This window comes from Carettochelys insculpta, chromosome 30, assembly GCF_033958435.1.
Source record: "Carettochelys insculpta isolate YL-2023 chromosome 30, ASM3395843v1, whole genome shotgun sequence".
Classification (NCBI taxonomy): Eukaryota; Metazoa; Chordata; order Testudines; family Carettochelyidae; genus Carettochelys; species Carettochelys insculpta.
The window spans coordinates 3,127,790-3,144,731 of NC_134166.1; the positions used below are offsets into that span (position 1 = coordinate 3,127,790).

General features: G+C 45.7%; 1 protein-coding gene across 1 annotated transcript in view; it reads right to left on the reverse strand.

Annotated features, from left to right (window-relative positions):
- Positions 1-16,942, reverse strand: part of LOC142003860 (natural killer cell receptor 2B4-like) — a 38,342-nt gene that overhangs the window by 12,632 nt on the left and 8,768 nt on the right. The window contains exons 2-3 of the mRNA XM_074981192.1: positions 13,940-14,260; positions 13,557-13,853 (exon numbers count right to left, since the gene is read on the reverse strand). Of these exons, the coding sequence (XP_074837293.1) occupies positions 13,557-13,853; positions 13,940-14,260 (618 nt within the window). The remainder of the gene's footprint in view (positions 1-13,556; positions 13,854-13,939; positions 14,261-16,942) is intronic.

Sequence of the window (16,942 nt, forward strand, 5' to 3'; positions counted from 1 at the left end):
GATGGCACTACCATACAGCAGATATTGGCACTAAGACTGGTAGCAGAGAAAGCTCAATGAAAGAACAAGAACATCTACATGTGCTTCATTGACTTTCAGAAGACATTTGACAGTATAGATCAGAAAGTGACTTGGGCGGTGCTGGAGTTGTACAGAGCGGATAGCAGACTGATGAGGCTGTTGAAGGATATCAACAAAAATGCGGAGGCAGGGGTGAGACCCTACGGAGAGTTGGGAAGCTGGTTTAGAATGAGTAGAGTTACAAGACAAGGAGATCCAGTATCGCTGAGTACCTTCATCAGGCACCTAGACAGCAATGAACAAGATCAAGGAAGAAGTAGAAGAAATATCCGTGCACGGGATGAAAATTAACAACTTGAGATTTGTGGATGATACAGGTATCCCAGAGGAAGATTACAAGAAGCTAGTGAAAACAGTGCAGGTACTAAATGAGGAAAAGAAGCGGTACAGACTGATTATAAACATCAATAAAACAAAAATAATGGTATCTGGAGATAAAGAAATAGGAAGGAAGATCAGTGTAGATGGGGTCGAACTACAGAACATAGAGAAGTTCATGTATCCGGGGAGCAACAAAACATATGATCTAGACTGTAAGATGGAAATAGAGACTAGATTAGTGAAAGCAAGGGCAAGTCTGAAGGCAATGGATAAGATCTGGAAAAGCAAAGCAATTAGCTTAGGAATGAAGCTGGGCATCTTGAAAACAGGGGTATTCAGCAGCATGGTGTACGGCTGTGAGACATGGGTGATAACGAAAGAGTCGAAGAAAAGGATATTGGCATTTGAGAGGAGTTGTTATAGAAAGATCCTGAGAATAGGATGGATGCAGAAGGTCACCAATGAGGAATTCTATAGGAAGATGCACCCAAAAGAGAACCTGGTTATACAGTGCAAGTTACAGCTATTCGGGCATATCTGCAGAATGAACAACAAATGAAAAAATCAAGAGCCTGGTGTATGGCATAATGGACAGTTGGAACAGGAGAGGCAGACCCCACAGAGAATGGGAAGATGATATGAGAGATTGGTGCGGAGCTAGTCTACAGCCACTCTGCACTGGACAGGGAAAGATGGAAGGAAATAGTGAGGGAGGCATCAGACGGCAGTGAATGCAAAGCCCATGGTTGTTGATGATGATGAAGAAATCAATTGACTAACAAACTGCTGAGAAATATTGCCAACTCCTTGTATTAGATCAGATGTGAGCTTGTGTAACCACCACCACCCTCTATGGGTTATTCCAGAATATTTTATTCTGAAATTAAGCTGCTGTGTAGACATAGTGGTTTTGGATTGGAGCCCCAGGGAGCACTGCTTCCTGGGGCTCTAAATCTGAAATTAGCACTATTGTGTGTGAACACACTATTTCGACATAAGCTTTGCTTTTTTCCAGGGCTTCCCTGTAGTGTGGATGTGTTATTCCAGAATATTTTATTTTGGAATAACAACTCCAGAATAAACTATTTTGTAATAACTCCATAGTGTAGACATATCTTAAGTGGGCTAAGTGCCACTACATGGAACAATGAACCACACCAAATAGGTGTGCGGTTTACACTTGGGTTACAAAATACCTGCTATTTTTCTTCCTTTTATTTGCCCTCTGCTTTCCAATCCTTTAGCATTCACCTGGGTTGTTGTGTTTTTTGTTTTTTTTTTTAATTCCCATCTCCAAAATCCACTAATGGCTAGAAACTTTTTGATATTATGAAAGCAGGGGGTGTCTTACTCAATCACCTGACTCCAGGAGTTAGGGACTGAATGAAAACATGTAAGGTAGTAAGACTTGCAACAAAAACCACAGATTTGCAACACTAAGCTATAACATATAACCATCTATAATACTGTCTACAGATGAGCTCATAACACATACAATGCGTGTCCTTTGCATGCTACTGGACAAGTAGAGCAGCAAGGCTGTCCAAGCTAATCATTAGGAGCCAATTCAGAGGACTTAACAAAAAAAACTGCAGGGGTTTATCTAACATGTTCTGAAAAGCCTGCAGTGAAGAGGATTCCACAACCTCCCTTGGAAGCCAGATCCAGAGCTTAATGACCCTTACAGCTAGAAACTTCCCCTAACATCTAATCTAAATCACCATACTGCAGATTAAACCTAGTACTTCTTTTCCTACCTCTCGTGAACCCAGAGAACAGTTGATCACTGTCCTTTTTATAACAGCCCTTCACATATTTAAAGACTGCTGCCAGCCTTCTCTTTCCATCTTTTCTCAAGGCTCAACACACCCAGTGTTTTTTAACCTTTCCTCACAGATCAGATTTTCTAAATCTTTTGTCATTTTTATTCTTCACCTTTGGACTACCTGCCCTTTGTCCTCACCTCTTCTAAGGCATGGGATGTCTAGAACTGGACACGGGACTAGCTGAGGCCTCACGAGTGCTCGGAAGAGTGGGAAAATGACCTCTCATCTTATGTGACACCCTTGTTTAATACACCCCAGAATTACATTATATTAGCCTTTCTGGTAATTGGATTACTGATTACTGGATTACAACCCTAATTGCTGACTCATCCAAATTGTGACCCACTGTAACCCCCAGATCCTTTCTAGTGATGCTACTCCATAGCCAGTGGCTTTACTTGCAAGTATATGTACCGTGTATCCCCTAAACTCAGGGCAGAGTGTAGCATGAGGGTTGTGGTGGTTCTTAGATCTCAGATGAGGAACTTCCATGGTTTCAGACCAGTCCCCAAAACCTTCACAGATGAGGTTTACCCTGTTCTAAACTGTTTTGCTTGCAAGGCCCTCTGTGCTGAGGTTTGAGAACTGTCTTTACACAGCAAAACGAAAAAAGCAGTCATGTAGCACTTTAAAAACTAACAACATAATTTAGATCTTCAGATCCGTGGATCTGCCCCACAAAAGCTCATCACCTAATACATTATTTTGTTGGTCTTTAAAGTGCTACATGACTGCTTTTTAGTCTTGTTAGGATGCAGACAAATACGGCTACCTCTCTGTTACCTGTCTTTACACGGGCCCTTTGCAATTCCTAATCCCAGCTCAGGGGCTGGCACCCGTTCGGAAGAAATAAAAAAATATTTTCTTGAAGAGTGTCTGCTTTCGATGCAAATTTTTGATATATAGAAGTGGGGAAAAAATCCCCAAAATAAGAAAAAGCAGTCTTGGGCCAAAATAGTTTGGTTTGTTTATCAATGAAAAGTCTAAACCAGAAGTCAGCAACCTTTCCAAGGCAGAGTGCCAAAATCTGAGCATTTGATCTCTAGGTACAGTCCAAGCGGGAGATACTTACAACAGCTTCATTAATAAATTAAGACTCAGAGCTTTACCATGTAGGTGGTGGTTGGGAGCATTAGCTGGCTTTTTGTTAGCCCACAAGCAGCCTGGCTTTCAGCAAGCTCCAGGATGCATGGGGGTGGAGGGGTGGGGCTGAGCTCCCGCCTCATGTGCTGATGAAAATCATCTCACATGCCCCTCTTGGCACCTGTGCTGGGGGTTGCTGACCCCTGGTCTAAATGTTGGATGGAAAATTTTAGATTAAAACAAGTTTGTTATTTGGTCTAAACATTCTCCATCTTCAGGGAAGAAAAGAGAAATGTTTCCCAGAGAGTTTTACTTTACCTAGCCCACAATTCCTATTTGACTTCACAGAAACAGTGCCACACTCTATTTCTGCCTCTGGCCTTGGTTTCATTGGGCAGGTCACATCACCGCTCCTGGGTTTGGTATCCCCATTTGTAAGACAAGGGTGGTGATATTGTCCTCTTTTGTAGAGTGCTTGGAGATTTCCAACTGAAATGCACTATATAAGAGTTATTAGTCAACAAAAGCAAGATCCTCATTAGTGGAAACATACTTGTATCGCTTAACCCTATGCTACTATCAGGCCTGCCAACCGCAATTCTGGACACCAGGGCAGAACAGCCAATGGGCCCTCTAGAATGGATGGCCATGATTTCCACTACAGTCAGGTCTAGAGGAAACTTGGCTCAAACTTCAAAGGCTTGGAAAAAGGCTGAGTTTAGGTGAGGCTTTGCTAACACAATATCCACAATGTTGAATAGTAACAGAAGTAGCCATGTTAGTCTGTACTCCAACAAAAAAAGCAGCAGAAATGTAGCACTTTAAAGACTAACAGAATTATTTATTTGGTGATGAGCTTTCATGGGAGAGACCCACTTCATTAGATCAATTTCATTTCCAGTACAGACTGAGATCATTACAAGCATCAGAGCTTCCTTGTAATGCATAAGGTAGTTGATGTCTCTGTTCATACCACATGTTAATGTGTCCAATTTGCATATGTACTCTAACTCACAAATCTCTCCCTCTAATCTGTTGTTAAATTCTCTGTGTTTCAGGACACAAATTCCCAAGTTTTAAACCAAATGGCCCACTCCATTGAAGTGTTCACTAACTGGCTTATGTGTATTGAGTTTCTTGAGGTTTGCTCTGTATCCACTTATTCTTTGACAAAGGTTTTGCCCAGTCTGTCCAATGTACATAGTGTCAGGGCATTGTTGGCACAAAATAACATATATAATGTTGTAACTAATATGGTTAGGTCCAGTGATGGTATCCCCAGAATAAATATGTGGGCAAAGCTGGCAGTGGGCTTTGTTGCAAGGAAGAGTTTCAGGATTCATATTACTGTGGTATAGCCTGTGATTGCTCATGAGAATCTCTCCCAGGTTAGGAGGTTGTCTATAGGAAAGGACAGGCCTGTCACCTAGGGCCTTCTGGAGTGTAGCATCCTGATCCAGAATAGGTTGTAGGTTTTTAATGATGCGTTGCAGGGGTTTGAGTCGGGGGCTCTAGGTGATGACAAGTGGTGTTCTGTTGTTGATCTTCTTGGGTCTATCTTGAAGTAGCTGGTTTCCGAGTACTGTACTCATCTGGCCCTGTCAATTTGTGGTTTTTTTCCCCACTTCTCCTGGTGGGTAATCCAGTTTTATAAATGCTTGGTAGAGGTCTTGTAGTTTTCTGTCTCTGTCAGGAGAATCAGAGCAGATGTGACTGTATCTAAGGACTGGACTGTAAACGATGGATCGTGTGGTCTGAGCTGGGTGGAAGCTGGAGGCCTGTAGGTAAGTGTAGCAGTCAGTGGGCTTCCAGTAGAAGGTGGTGTCGATGTGGCCATCAGTGATTTGTACTGTGGGAGCCAGGAAATGTATTTCTCATGTGGAATAGTCCAGGCTGAGATTGATGGTACGGTGTGATGGGGTTCTGGGGTCCCCCAAGCTCTGCACCCTGTCCGCAGGCAGGAGAGTCTCTCACTCAGCAGGAAAACAGCAGGTTTATTAGCTGACAGGACACAGCATCGTACAGAGGAGTCAGTGCAGCAGGCCGAGACAGCCAGTCCAATCCATGTTGGGGAGAGGAGGCCCCGAGGGGCCCCCAGAGCCGGGGCCTTGCCCCCTCCTTTGTCTCTCTCTCCCTCAGCCCAGACTAACTGCTTCCAACTCCCAGTTCCAATTCAAACCCCTCAGGCTCCACCTCCTCCTTTGTCTGCAGTACAAAGGTGTTACCTGGTTGTCAGGGTTACCCTCAGCAGGAGCCCCACACCCTCTGTGAGCCACACACACACACACAGGTATCCCCCACTCCATCACATACGGTGCAGGTTGTTAAAATCTCTGTGGAATTCTTCCAGAGTCTCTTTACCCTGGGTCCAAATGATAAAGATGTAATTGATGTAGTGTAAGTAGAGGAGCGGTAACAGGGGATGATAAGAACATAAGAACGGCCATACTGGGTCAGACCAAAGGTCCATCTAGCCCTGTATCCTGTCTGCCGACAGTAGCCAATGCCAGGTGCCCCAGAGGAGGTGAACCGAAGACAATGATCAAGCAGTTTGTCTCCTGCCATCCATCTCCCACCTTCGACAAAAGGCTGGGCACCATACCTTACCCCTTACTATAGCCATCTATGGACCTAACCTCCAAATATTTATCAAGCTCTTTTTTAAACTCTGTTAGAGTCCTGGCCTTCACAGCATCCTCTGATAAGGAATTCCACGGGTTGACTGTGTGCTGTGTGAAGAAAAGTCTTCTTTTATTAGTTTTGAACCTGCTACCCATTAATTTCATTTGGTGTCCTCTAGTTCTTATATTATGGGAACAAGTAAATAACTTTTCTGTATTCACTTCCTCCACACCATTCATGATTTTGTATACCTCTATCATATCGCCCCTCAGTATCCTCTTTTCTAGACTGAAAAGTCCCAGTCTCTCTAGCCTCTCCTCATATGGGACTCGTTCCAAACCCTTAATCATTTTAGTTTCCCTTTTCTGAACCTTTTCTAATGCCAATATATCTTTTTTCAGGTGAGGAGACCACATCTGCACGCAATACTCAAGATGTGGGCGTACCATAGTTTTATATAGGGGAAGTAAGATATTCTTTGTCTTATTTTCTATCCCTTTTTTAATTATTCCTAACATCCTATTTGCTTTACTGACTGCCACTGCACAGTGGGTGGATGTTTTCAGAGAACTATCCACTATAAGTCCAAGATCCCTTTCCTGATCTGTTGTAGCTAAATTTCCCCCACCATATTGTATGTATAATTGGGGTTATTTTTCCCAGTGTGCATTACCTTACACTTACCCACATTAAATTTCATTTGCCATTTTGCTCCCCAATCACTGTTTGCTGAGATCTTTTTCAAGTTCTTCACAGTCTGCTTTGGTTTTGACTATCCTGAACAGTTTGGTGTCATCTGCAAACTTTGCCACCTCACTGCTTACCCCTTTCTCTAGATCATTGACAAATAAGTTGAACAAGATTGGTCCCAGGATTGACCCTTGGGAAACGCCACTAGTTACCCCCCTTCCACTATGAAAATTTACCATCTATTCCAGGCGTGTCCAACCCACGGCCCTGGACAGCTAGTAATGCAGCCCCACAAGATTGTAAACTTTTAACATTATTGTGTGATTTATATACATTAACTATATTATATATTTTATATGCAGCCCAAGACAATTCCTCTTCACTCAATGCGGCCCAGGCAAGCCAAAAGGTTGGACACCCATGATCTGTTCCCACCCTTTGTTTCCTGTCTTTTAACCAGTTCCCAATCCATGAAAGGATCTTTCCTCCTATCCCATGACCACCTAATTTACATAAGAGCCTTTGGTGAGGGACCGTGTCAAAGGCTTTCTGGAAATCTAAGTATACTACGTCTACTGGATCCCCCTTGTCCGCAAGCTTGTTAACCCCTTCAAAGAACTCTAATAGATTAGTAAGACACGACTTCCCTTTACAGAAACCATGTTGACTTTTGCTCAACAAATCATGTTCTTCTATGTGTCTGACAATTCTATTCTTTACTATTGTTTCTACTAATTTGCCCGGTATTGATGTTAGACTTGCCTGTCTATAATTGCCAGGGTCCCCTTTAGAACCCTTTTTTAAATATTGGTGTTCTATTAGCTGTCTTCCAATCACTGGGTACTGAAGCTGATTTAAAGGATAGGTTACAAACCACTGTTAATAGTCCCGCAATTTCACATTTGAGTTCTTTCAGAACCCTTGGGTGAATACCATCTGGTCCCGGAGACTTCTGACTGTTTAGCTTATCGATTAGTTCCAAAACCTCCTCTAATGACACTTCAATCTGGGACAGTTCCTCAGATTTGTCACCTATAAAGGATGGCTCAGATTTGGGAATCTCTCTAACATCCTCAGCCATGAAGACGGAAGCAAAGAAATCATTTAGTTTTTCTGCAATGGCATTATCTTCCTCGATTTCTCCTTTTATGTCTCCATCGTCCAGGGGCCCCACTGCTTTTTTAGGAAGCTTCCTGCTTCTAATGTACTCAAAAAAACATTTTACTATTATTTTTTGAATTTATGGCTAACTGTTCCTCAAAATCTTTTTTGGTTTTTCTTATTACATTTTTACATTTAATTTGGCAGTGTTTATGTTCCTTTCTATTTTCATCACTAGGATTTCACTTCCACTTTTTAAAAGATGCCTTTTTATCTCTCACTGCCTCTTTTACATGGTTGTTAAGCCATGGTGGCTCTTTTTTAGGTCTCTTACTGTGTTTTTTAATTTGGGGTATACATTGAAGTTGGGCCTCTAACATGGTATCTTTGAAAAGTTTTCATGCAGCTTGAAAGGATTTTACTCTAGTTACTCTGCCTTTTAATTTCTGCTTAACTACCCTCCTCATTTTTGTGTAATTCCCCTTTTTGAAATTAAATACCAGAGTTTTGGACTGTTGCGGTGTTCTTCCCAACACAGGAATATTAAATGTTATTATGTTATGGTCACTATTTCCAAGCAGTCCCTGTAATAGTTACCTCTTGGACCAGATCCTATGTTCCACGCAGTACTAAACCAAGAATTGCCTCTCCCCTTGTGGGTTCCTGTACCAGCTGCTCCAAGAAGCAGTCATTTAAGGCATCAAGAAATTTTCTCTCTGAATCCCTTCCTGAGGTGACATGTACCCAGTCAATATGGGGATAATTGAAATCCCCCATTATTAGTGAGTTTTTTATTTTGACAGTCTCTCTAATCTCCCTTAGCATTTCAGCATCACTATCCCTGTCCTGGTCAGGTGGTTGATAATATATCCCTAGTGCTATATTCCCATCAGAGGAAGGAATTGCTATCCATAGTGATTCTATGGAACACTTTGATTCATTTAGGATTTGTATTTCATTTGATTCTATATTACCTTTCACATACAGTACCACTCCGCCACCCGCTCGACCCATTCTGTCCTTCCAATATATTTTATATCCCGGTATGATAGCATCCCACTGATTGTCCTTATTCCACCAGGTTTCCATGACGCCTATTATGTCAATCTCCTCCTTTGATATAGGTACTCTAATTCACCCATCTTATTAGACAGACTTCTAGCATTTGTGTAAAAGCACTTTAAAAAACTACCACTATTCATATGCCTGCCCTTCCCTGACGTATTGGATTCTTTTATATGTGACTTTTTCTCATCTGATCTGGCCCATACTCTATCATCTCCCTTCTTCTCTTTCTGACTGAATTCTAGAGAATCTCTATCCATGGAGTCTCGCCTAAGAGAAGTCTCCGTCCGATCCACGTGCTTCTCTGCACCAATTGGCTTTCCCACATCTCTTAGTTTAAACACTGCTCTATGACCTTTTTAATGTTTAATGGCAGCAACCTGGATCCACTTTGGTTTAGGTGGAGCCCATCCTTCTTGTATAGGCTCCCCCTACCCCAAAAGTGTCCCCAGTTCCTAATAAATCTAAACCCTTATTCCCTACACCATCGTCTCATCCACGCATTGAGACTCTGAAGTTCTGCCTGCATACCTGGCCCTGCACGTAGAACTGGAAGCATTTCTGAGAATGCCACCATAGAGGTCCTAGATTTCAGTCTCCTTCCTAGCAACCTAAATTTGGCCTCCAGGACATCTCTCCTGCCCTTCCCTATGTCACTGGTACCTACATGTACCACGACCACGGGCTCCTCTCCACTACTGCATATAAGTCTGTCTAGATGCCTCAGAAGATCCACAACCTTTGCACCAGGCAGGCAAGTCACCATACAGTTCTCCCGGTCATCACAAACCCAACTATCTATATTTCTAATGATCGAATCACCCACTACTAACATCTGCCTCTTCCTAACAACTGGCGTTTCCTCCCCCGGAGAGGTATCCTTGGCGCAAGAGGATACCATAGCACCCTCTGGAAGGAGGGTCCCAACTATGGGATGGTTTCCCTCTGCCCCCATTGACTGCTCTCCTTCCCTGAGCCTTTCATCCTCCTTAACAGCATTGGGGCTGTCAGATTGGAGGTGGGACAGCCCTACTATGCCCCAGAAAGCCTCATCAGCATAGCTCTCTGCCTCCCTTAGCTCCTCCAGGTCAGCCACCCTGGTCCCCAAAGCCCGCACTCGGTCTCTGAGAGCCAGAAGCTCCTTGCATCGAGCGTACACATATGCCACCCACCCACAGGGTAGGTAAACATACATATTACACTCGGTGCAATAAACAGGATAGCCCCCACTCTGCTGCTGGTCTTCTGCCTCCATTTCCTCCTCTGACTTAATTTAATTCTATATGGGGTTTTTAAGTAAAAGTTTCAGATGGGGATGTTATAAAAGATTTAAGGACATTAGAAGTAACTAGCTCCCTCTAAGCTCCCCCTCAAAACTCCCCTCTTAAAACTCCCGCCTGTTAGCAGTCGCCCTGTTTACAAGGGCCCGGTTACAAGCCCCCTGGTCACTTGCCAGCAGGGTTTAAAAGGCTCTGGCCATCCTGATAGCCGCTCCCTCTGGCCACAGCTCAGCCAATCAGCGCAGAGGTTTTAGATTTCAAACCTAATCAAGGCTCACAGCTTCCAACTGCCAGCCTGAGCACACGGCCTTTCAAACAGACAGCTCAGCCCTCCAAACTCCAAACAAACAGACAAACATAAGCCCAGAACCCCCAAACACAAACACCCACACACTCTAGACAGCCACTTACCTAAAGGTGCTGTAGTTTGCCCCCTCCTTCACCAGGAGATCCCCTCTCAAAACTCCCACCTGTTTGCAAGAGCCCTGGTCGCAAGCTAAGGAATCGTTCTAAAATAGCTAAAACGATAGCTAAGGAATCATTCTAAAATCGGCCATAAAAATGTTAGCATACTGTGGGGCCATGCGGGTGCCCATAGCAGTGCCGCTAATCTGGAGGTATAAGTTGTCCCCACATTGGAAATAATTGTGGGTGAGAACAAAGTTACGTAGGTCAGCCACCAGATTTGCTGTGGTAACATCAGGGATGGTATTCCTGATAGCTTGTAGTCCATCTTCATGTGGAATATTGGTGTAGAGAGGCTCTGCATTCATGGTGGCAAGGATGGAATTGTCAGGAAGGTTTCTAATGTTTTGTAATTTCCTCAGGAAGTCAGTGGTGTCTCGGAGATAGCTACAAGTGCTGGTGGTGTAGGGTTTTTGAAGGGAGTCTACATAGCTAGACAGTATGGTAGTAAGGGTGCCAATACCTGAAACGATAGGGCGTCCTGGGGTTCCAGGTTTGTGGATTTTAGGCAGTAAGTAGAATAATCCAGGTCAGGGCTCAGCTGGCGTGTGAGTGAATTTGGTCTCCAGTAAAGGAAGGGAAGCAGCCCTTGTAATGCATGAGGTAACTGACATCTCTGTTCATACCACGTGTTAATGTGTCGAATTTGAATACGAACTCTAACTCACAAATCTCTCCCTCTAACCTGTTGTTAAATTCTTTGTGTCCTGGAACACAAAGAATTTAACAACAGGTTCCAGGGAGAGATTTGTGAGTTAGAGTTTGTATTAAAATTTGACACATTAACACCTGGTATAACCAAAGACATCACCTACATCACACAATACAAGGGCTGCTTCCTTTCCTTTGATGCTCGTAATGATCTCAGACAGGACAATTAACATCCTCCACCTCTCACCCCCTTCCTTCAATACTATTTGATTTCCCAACAATGCCCAGATGCTTTGTACATTGGACAGACTTCTAACTCCCTTAGACAAAGGGTTAATGGGCACAAAACAGACATCAAAACACTCCAGATCCACAAACCAGTTAGGCAACATTTTAATGGAATGGGGCATTCTGTGAATGACCTAAAGGTATGTGTGTCACTGAAAAAGAACTTTCACACCGTTCTTCAAAGGGAAGCAGCCAAACTGGCTTTTATATTCAAATTCGGCACATTAACACATGGTTTAAACCGGGACGGGAACTTTCTGAGTCACTATAGGGGCTCGTCTGCATACTTGGCTTAATCTAATTCTTGACCTCCCCCCCCCAACCCCTCCACTCTCTGATTTGCTCACCTTGATTATCTTTTTCTGATTTGTCCTCCTTGCTTACTGTTTTTGGTTCTCTGTGCCTTAAATATTGAGTCTGTTCTGGTCTGGCTACGGTCTGAAGAAGTGGGTCTGTCCCACGAAAGCTCATCACCTAATAAATTATTTTGCTAGTCTTTAAAGTGCTACTTGACTGCTCTTTGTTTTGATTTGATTTCTCAGTTTTTATTGCAATTTTCTTTTGTTTCTCTGTATTTATAAACATCAGTCTGTATTGGAAATGAAATTGATCTGAAGAAGTGGGTCTGCACCCCAAAAGTTCATTACCAAATAAATCATTTTGTTCATCTTTAAAATGCTACATTTCTGCTGCTTTTTCCATAACATTCAGAGTTTTCTTCATCAAGACAAACTGCAAAGACTTTCAAAAAAAAAAAAGCAGTAAAGTAGCACTTTAAAGACTAACAAAATAATTTCTTATGTAGAAAAGACTTTGTGTTTATCACCCTTTCCTCCTTGTCCAATGAAATCATTCTGGGACATCATCTTCAGCCAGTCCGGACTAAGCCAAAGGAAGCATAGTGGTGCATATCATGGGAATGACAGGCCAGATTGACTGCGAGATGCACCATCAATGACATGGGACAGTGCAAACTGGGGTAGAATTCTGGTGGCAATGTACCAGGAGCTGGCAGGGCAGCATGAAGAACTCTTAGAGATTGTCTACAGTAGCCCCCTCCTTTGAAGGCGGCACATAAATGAGCCAGATCAGTGAATAGCAATGAGGTGCTGTGCTGCATAATTCCTGCCGTGCCAGCTTCAAAGATGCTAACTTGGAAGCGGCAGCAAGCAGTCTAGCCACGGGCACGTGAAATACCTGCTCTAATTCGAAGTTCCCTTACTCCCTGCTGCTTGCCGCCACTCTGAAGTTATCAACTTCAAAGTTCGCACGGCAGGAGTCATGCTAATGAGACCATAGCCATACCAGAACAGACTCAATGGTTAAGGCACAGAGAACCAAAAACAGTAACTAAGGTTGACAAATCAGAAAAAAAAAATTATCAAGGTGAGCAAATCAGAGAGTAGAGAGGTGGGGGTGATGGGTAGTCAAGAATTAGATTAAGCCAAGTATGCAAAACAGCCCTTATAATGACCCAGAAAAATCGCCTCCTGGTTCAAACCACTTGTAATGTGTCCAATTTGAATATAAAATACTACTCTCTGATTTGCTCACTTTGATCATTTTTTTTCTGATTTGTCAACCTTGATTACTTTGTTTGGTTCTCTGTGCCTTAAACATTGAGTCTGTTCTGGTATGACTATGGTCTGAAGAACTGGGTCTGTCCCACGAAAGTTCATCACCTAATACATTATTCTGTTAGTTTTTAAAGTGCTGCTGGACTGCTTTTTTGTTTTGATAGTATATAGACTAGCACGGCTAGCTCTTTGTTACTATGCTAATGAGGTGCAACATATGCAGCACAGCACGTCAATGCCTGTAGCCCCGTGAGCAATTTAAAAAGGCCCAGAGCTCCTGGACACTGCTGTCGCTACTGCAGCAGAGGTGGCAGCTAGGGGTTCCCAGGCCCCTTTAAATTGTCCAGCCTCTCGGGCAATTGCCCCCTTTACCCTACTCCTTCCCCCTTTCCTGGGCCTGATTAATAGCCCCCAGAGCTCTGTCTGCTTCTAGACCCACCATCTCATATACGTGAAGTTGCAGAAGACAATAAATCCACACATTTATTCTGCTGAGGAATATTTACCTGGTGCTGAGAAGTCGCAGAAGGATTTCACCTCTACCGTGTCCACCTCCCAGCTGGCTCGGTTGCTGGCATTGCATCGGTAGAAGGTGTCCCCGCTGTCTGCATTAACCCCCACATGCAGCACAGACTGGTTCCCGTGGAGCGGATGGTCCCTGTCAGACGTGGTGTGGTTGGTGCCATGGGACCAGCTGTAGGTGAGGCCGGCAGCGCCGGGCACCGAGCAGGACAGGGTCAGGTTGCACTGGCCGAGCTCCGCGTGGGCCGCAAGCACCGTGAGGCTGGGCTGCCAGACTCGCTCTGCAGGGACAGCCCCAGGTGAGACGCTGAGGAAGGCGGCTGGCGCCGGTCACACGCGCTGGGGCAACAGGGTCCCTGATACTCACCGAGCACCGAGACACGGAACGTGCTGCTGTCGACACGACCTCCCCCAAGCTGTGTTTGCAGGGTATAGAGGCCGCTGTCGGACACCTTAACGGGATCGATCTGCAGCGAGAGGTTCTCGGGGTGGAAGGTGACTCTGTTGGTAAAATGGGGGGATGAGCCAAGGCGATGCGGTTCCCCTTTACTAAGTGTTACAATCCCATAGGTCTCCTCTGAGTCTAGTGTAACCTCCCAGTTGATTTCTGCCCAGGACTTCGGCACTTCCACTGGCTGTAACCGGAGAGATTCTCCTGCGACCGCTGCCACGTCTATTTCTTTGCAGCCTGGGGGTTCAACAACACAAGAAGCAGGAGGTGAGTGAAGAGTTAACCGGTCTCCCAGCTTGTCAGGGTCACCTGGAATAGACTGGGACCCTTTCCTGGCCCATCTGAGGGGTGGATGGAATTCTGTGCTGGTGAAAGGTGCTGGATGGATCAGCCTGAAGCCCCCTATGAAACCACAGAGCGGCTGCACCCCATCTCCACCTGCCCCCTGACTCTGCATCAGCACTGACCTGCACCAGGGTAAGGGCAGCCCCCAAGGCCAGTTTGATCCCAGCTTCAGCCGACTTTTCACTCTTCCACACCAAGGGGTTTCCACTGTGTCCCTGAGAAAGCTGATCCTCAGCCCCATCTCCACGCTGCATGGAGATGCAAGTAATGACCCACCGACTTAGCATCCACCCACCCAACTCAAGGCCAGAGCCCCTGAACTCACAGGCTGGGACTCCTGACTCCAGCAGGGTGTCCAGCAGCCCGGCCACATCACTCTTCTGCCAATGCTGCACGTGGCTCCCCTCGTCTCTGGCCCAGGACCAGCCGCATGGGAGGTGTGCCGCATGGGGAAGGTCTGGGCAGGGCTAGTGCTGGGGATGGAAACGGGGGTAGCAGCACATGGTGCCAGCAAGAGGGGGATGTGGCCAGGCAAGCAGACTGAGCTGGGGTTAGGAGGAGTGGGCAGAGCTCAAGCCCCAGTGGCCCCCCTCCCCTGTGCCCCAAGGGTGCAACCTGTTTGCCCCAGGCGCCTGTTGAATAGTAAGGGGAGTGGGGACAGGCAGGTCCCCCATCCTGCCTACCCTCTCTTGCCAAGGCACCAGAGCCTTCCCATAACCTTCTCCTTTCTACTTTCTCCCCCCAAGCACTGGATCCCTCCTGCCTCCTTTCCACAACCACAGGCCACAGATCCCTCCTGCACACCTGAACCTTCCTGCCTTCAGTCATTCCTGCCCCCTGCCCAAGGCCCTCCATCCCTTCCTCCACCCACCTGAAAGCTGGGGGCCACCCACTTTTCCTGTCCTAGCTACACCACCCCATGCGCCAGCAGCTCCCACAAAGAGTAAAAAGGTCTTGAAAAATAGCCTCCTAGAGCATGAGCATGTTCTGTGTGAGGTTAAGGAGGTGCCGCTGGGGCGGAGGTAGCAGTGTACATTTGCTACACGAGGGATACTCAAAAGAGAGACAGGCCTGTGCAAACTGGGCTGCTAAACAGCTGCCCCCTCCCCACCACGGCTGCTGTGGGTAGGGCTGTAGAGGAAGCCACTGGGGTGAGTATGTTGCTGGGACTGCATTTGGAAGCTCTGGTCTGCCCAACTCCGTCCTCAGTTGTGCTCAGTTTTGGTTGGGCTGAGCTGCAGAGTGGGTGGGTACAGGGGACCTTTCAATCCTCCTTATCCTGGGCAAGGCAGAGACTGGAATGGTCCCAAGGTGTAACTTAGATCAGCTTCAGGGCTACTCTAACCTGCCCTGGGCAACCAAGCATCTGTTGGAGCTCTGTGGGCTCCAGCCCCTCCTCCCGCTGCACCTGGCATGCGCCCTCCCTGACGCACTCCCTACACAGCTTTACCCACCCAACACTTACCCTGAAACAGGGAGAGCCCTCAGGTGCCAGTTTCCAGCAGCCTCATGCTCTCAGTCACGTACAGGGGCTGGGGCCCAGAACAGGGGTTCTTAGCACTGACACTAAGCAGAGGTGAGTTCTCACTTCACACTCGCACTGGCCCCTGTGCAGTGAATCACACTTAGGCACAGCCGACTGCAGGCAGCACCTAGCACAAACCACAGAGCTGTTCTAACACCTTCTGTCTTCCGCTCAGCTGCACTAAACTCCCAGCTTTGGCTTCTCCCTTTGACAGCTCTGTGCAAAACAGCAAAGTCAGTGTCAGCTTTAACACCAAGGTTGCCAGCTGGGGCTGCACATATCGCTGAGGCTGGATGTTTTTCTGGAGGTTTCATCATCTGACATGATCTTTAATTACCCATCTGGCCCAGTGTCCTGTCTTCCAACAGTGGTCAATGCCAGATGCCCCAGAGGGAGCGAACAGAGAAGGGAATCATCAAGTGACCCATCACCGGTCACCCATTCCCAGCCTCTGACAAACAGAGTCCAGGGACACCATCCCTGCACAGCCTGGCTAACAGCCATTGACAGACCCAACCTCCATGAATTTTTCTAGCTCGTCTTTGAACCGTGTTAAAGTCCTGGTCCTCACAACAGCCTCTGGCAGGGAGTTCCACAGGCCGGCCATGCACTGTGCGCAGAAAAACTTCCCTTTGTTAGCTTTAAACCTGCTACCCATTAATTTCATTTAGTGACCCCAAGGTCTTGTGTTTTGGGAAGAAATAAAGAACTTTTCCTTATTCACTCTTTCCACATCATATCATATCCCCCCTTAATCTCCTCTTTTCTAAAATGAAAAGTCCCAGATTACCAGACCCTTTGTGACAAGTATCAGAGAGGAACCGTGTTGTTCTTGAAGCTACAGACTAACAAGAAGTCTTGTGGCACCTTATAGACTAACAGATATTTTGGAGCATAAGCTTTCGTGGGCAAAGACCCACTTCGTTAGATGCATCTGATGAAGTGGGTCTTTGCCCATGAAAGCTTATGCTCCAAAATATCTGTTAGTCTATAAGATGCCACAAGACTTCTTGTTGTTATCGTACCCTTTGTGAGAGTCAGATTTATTT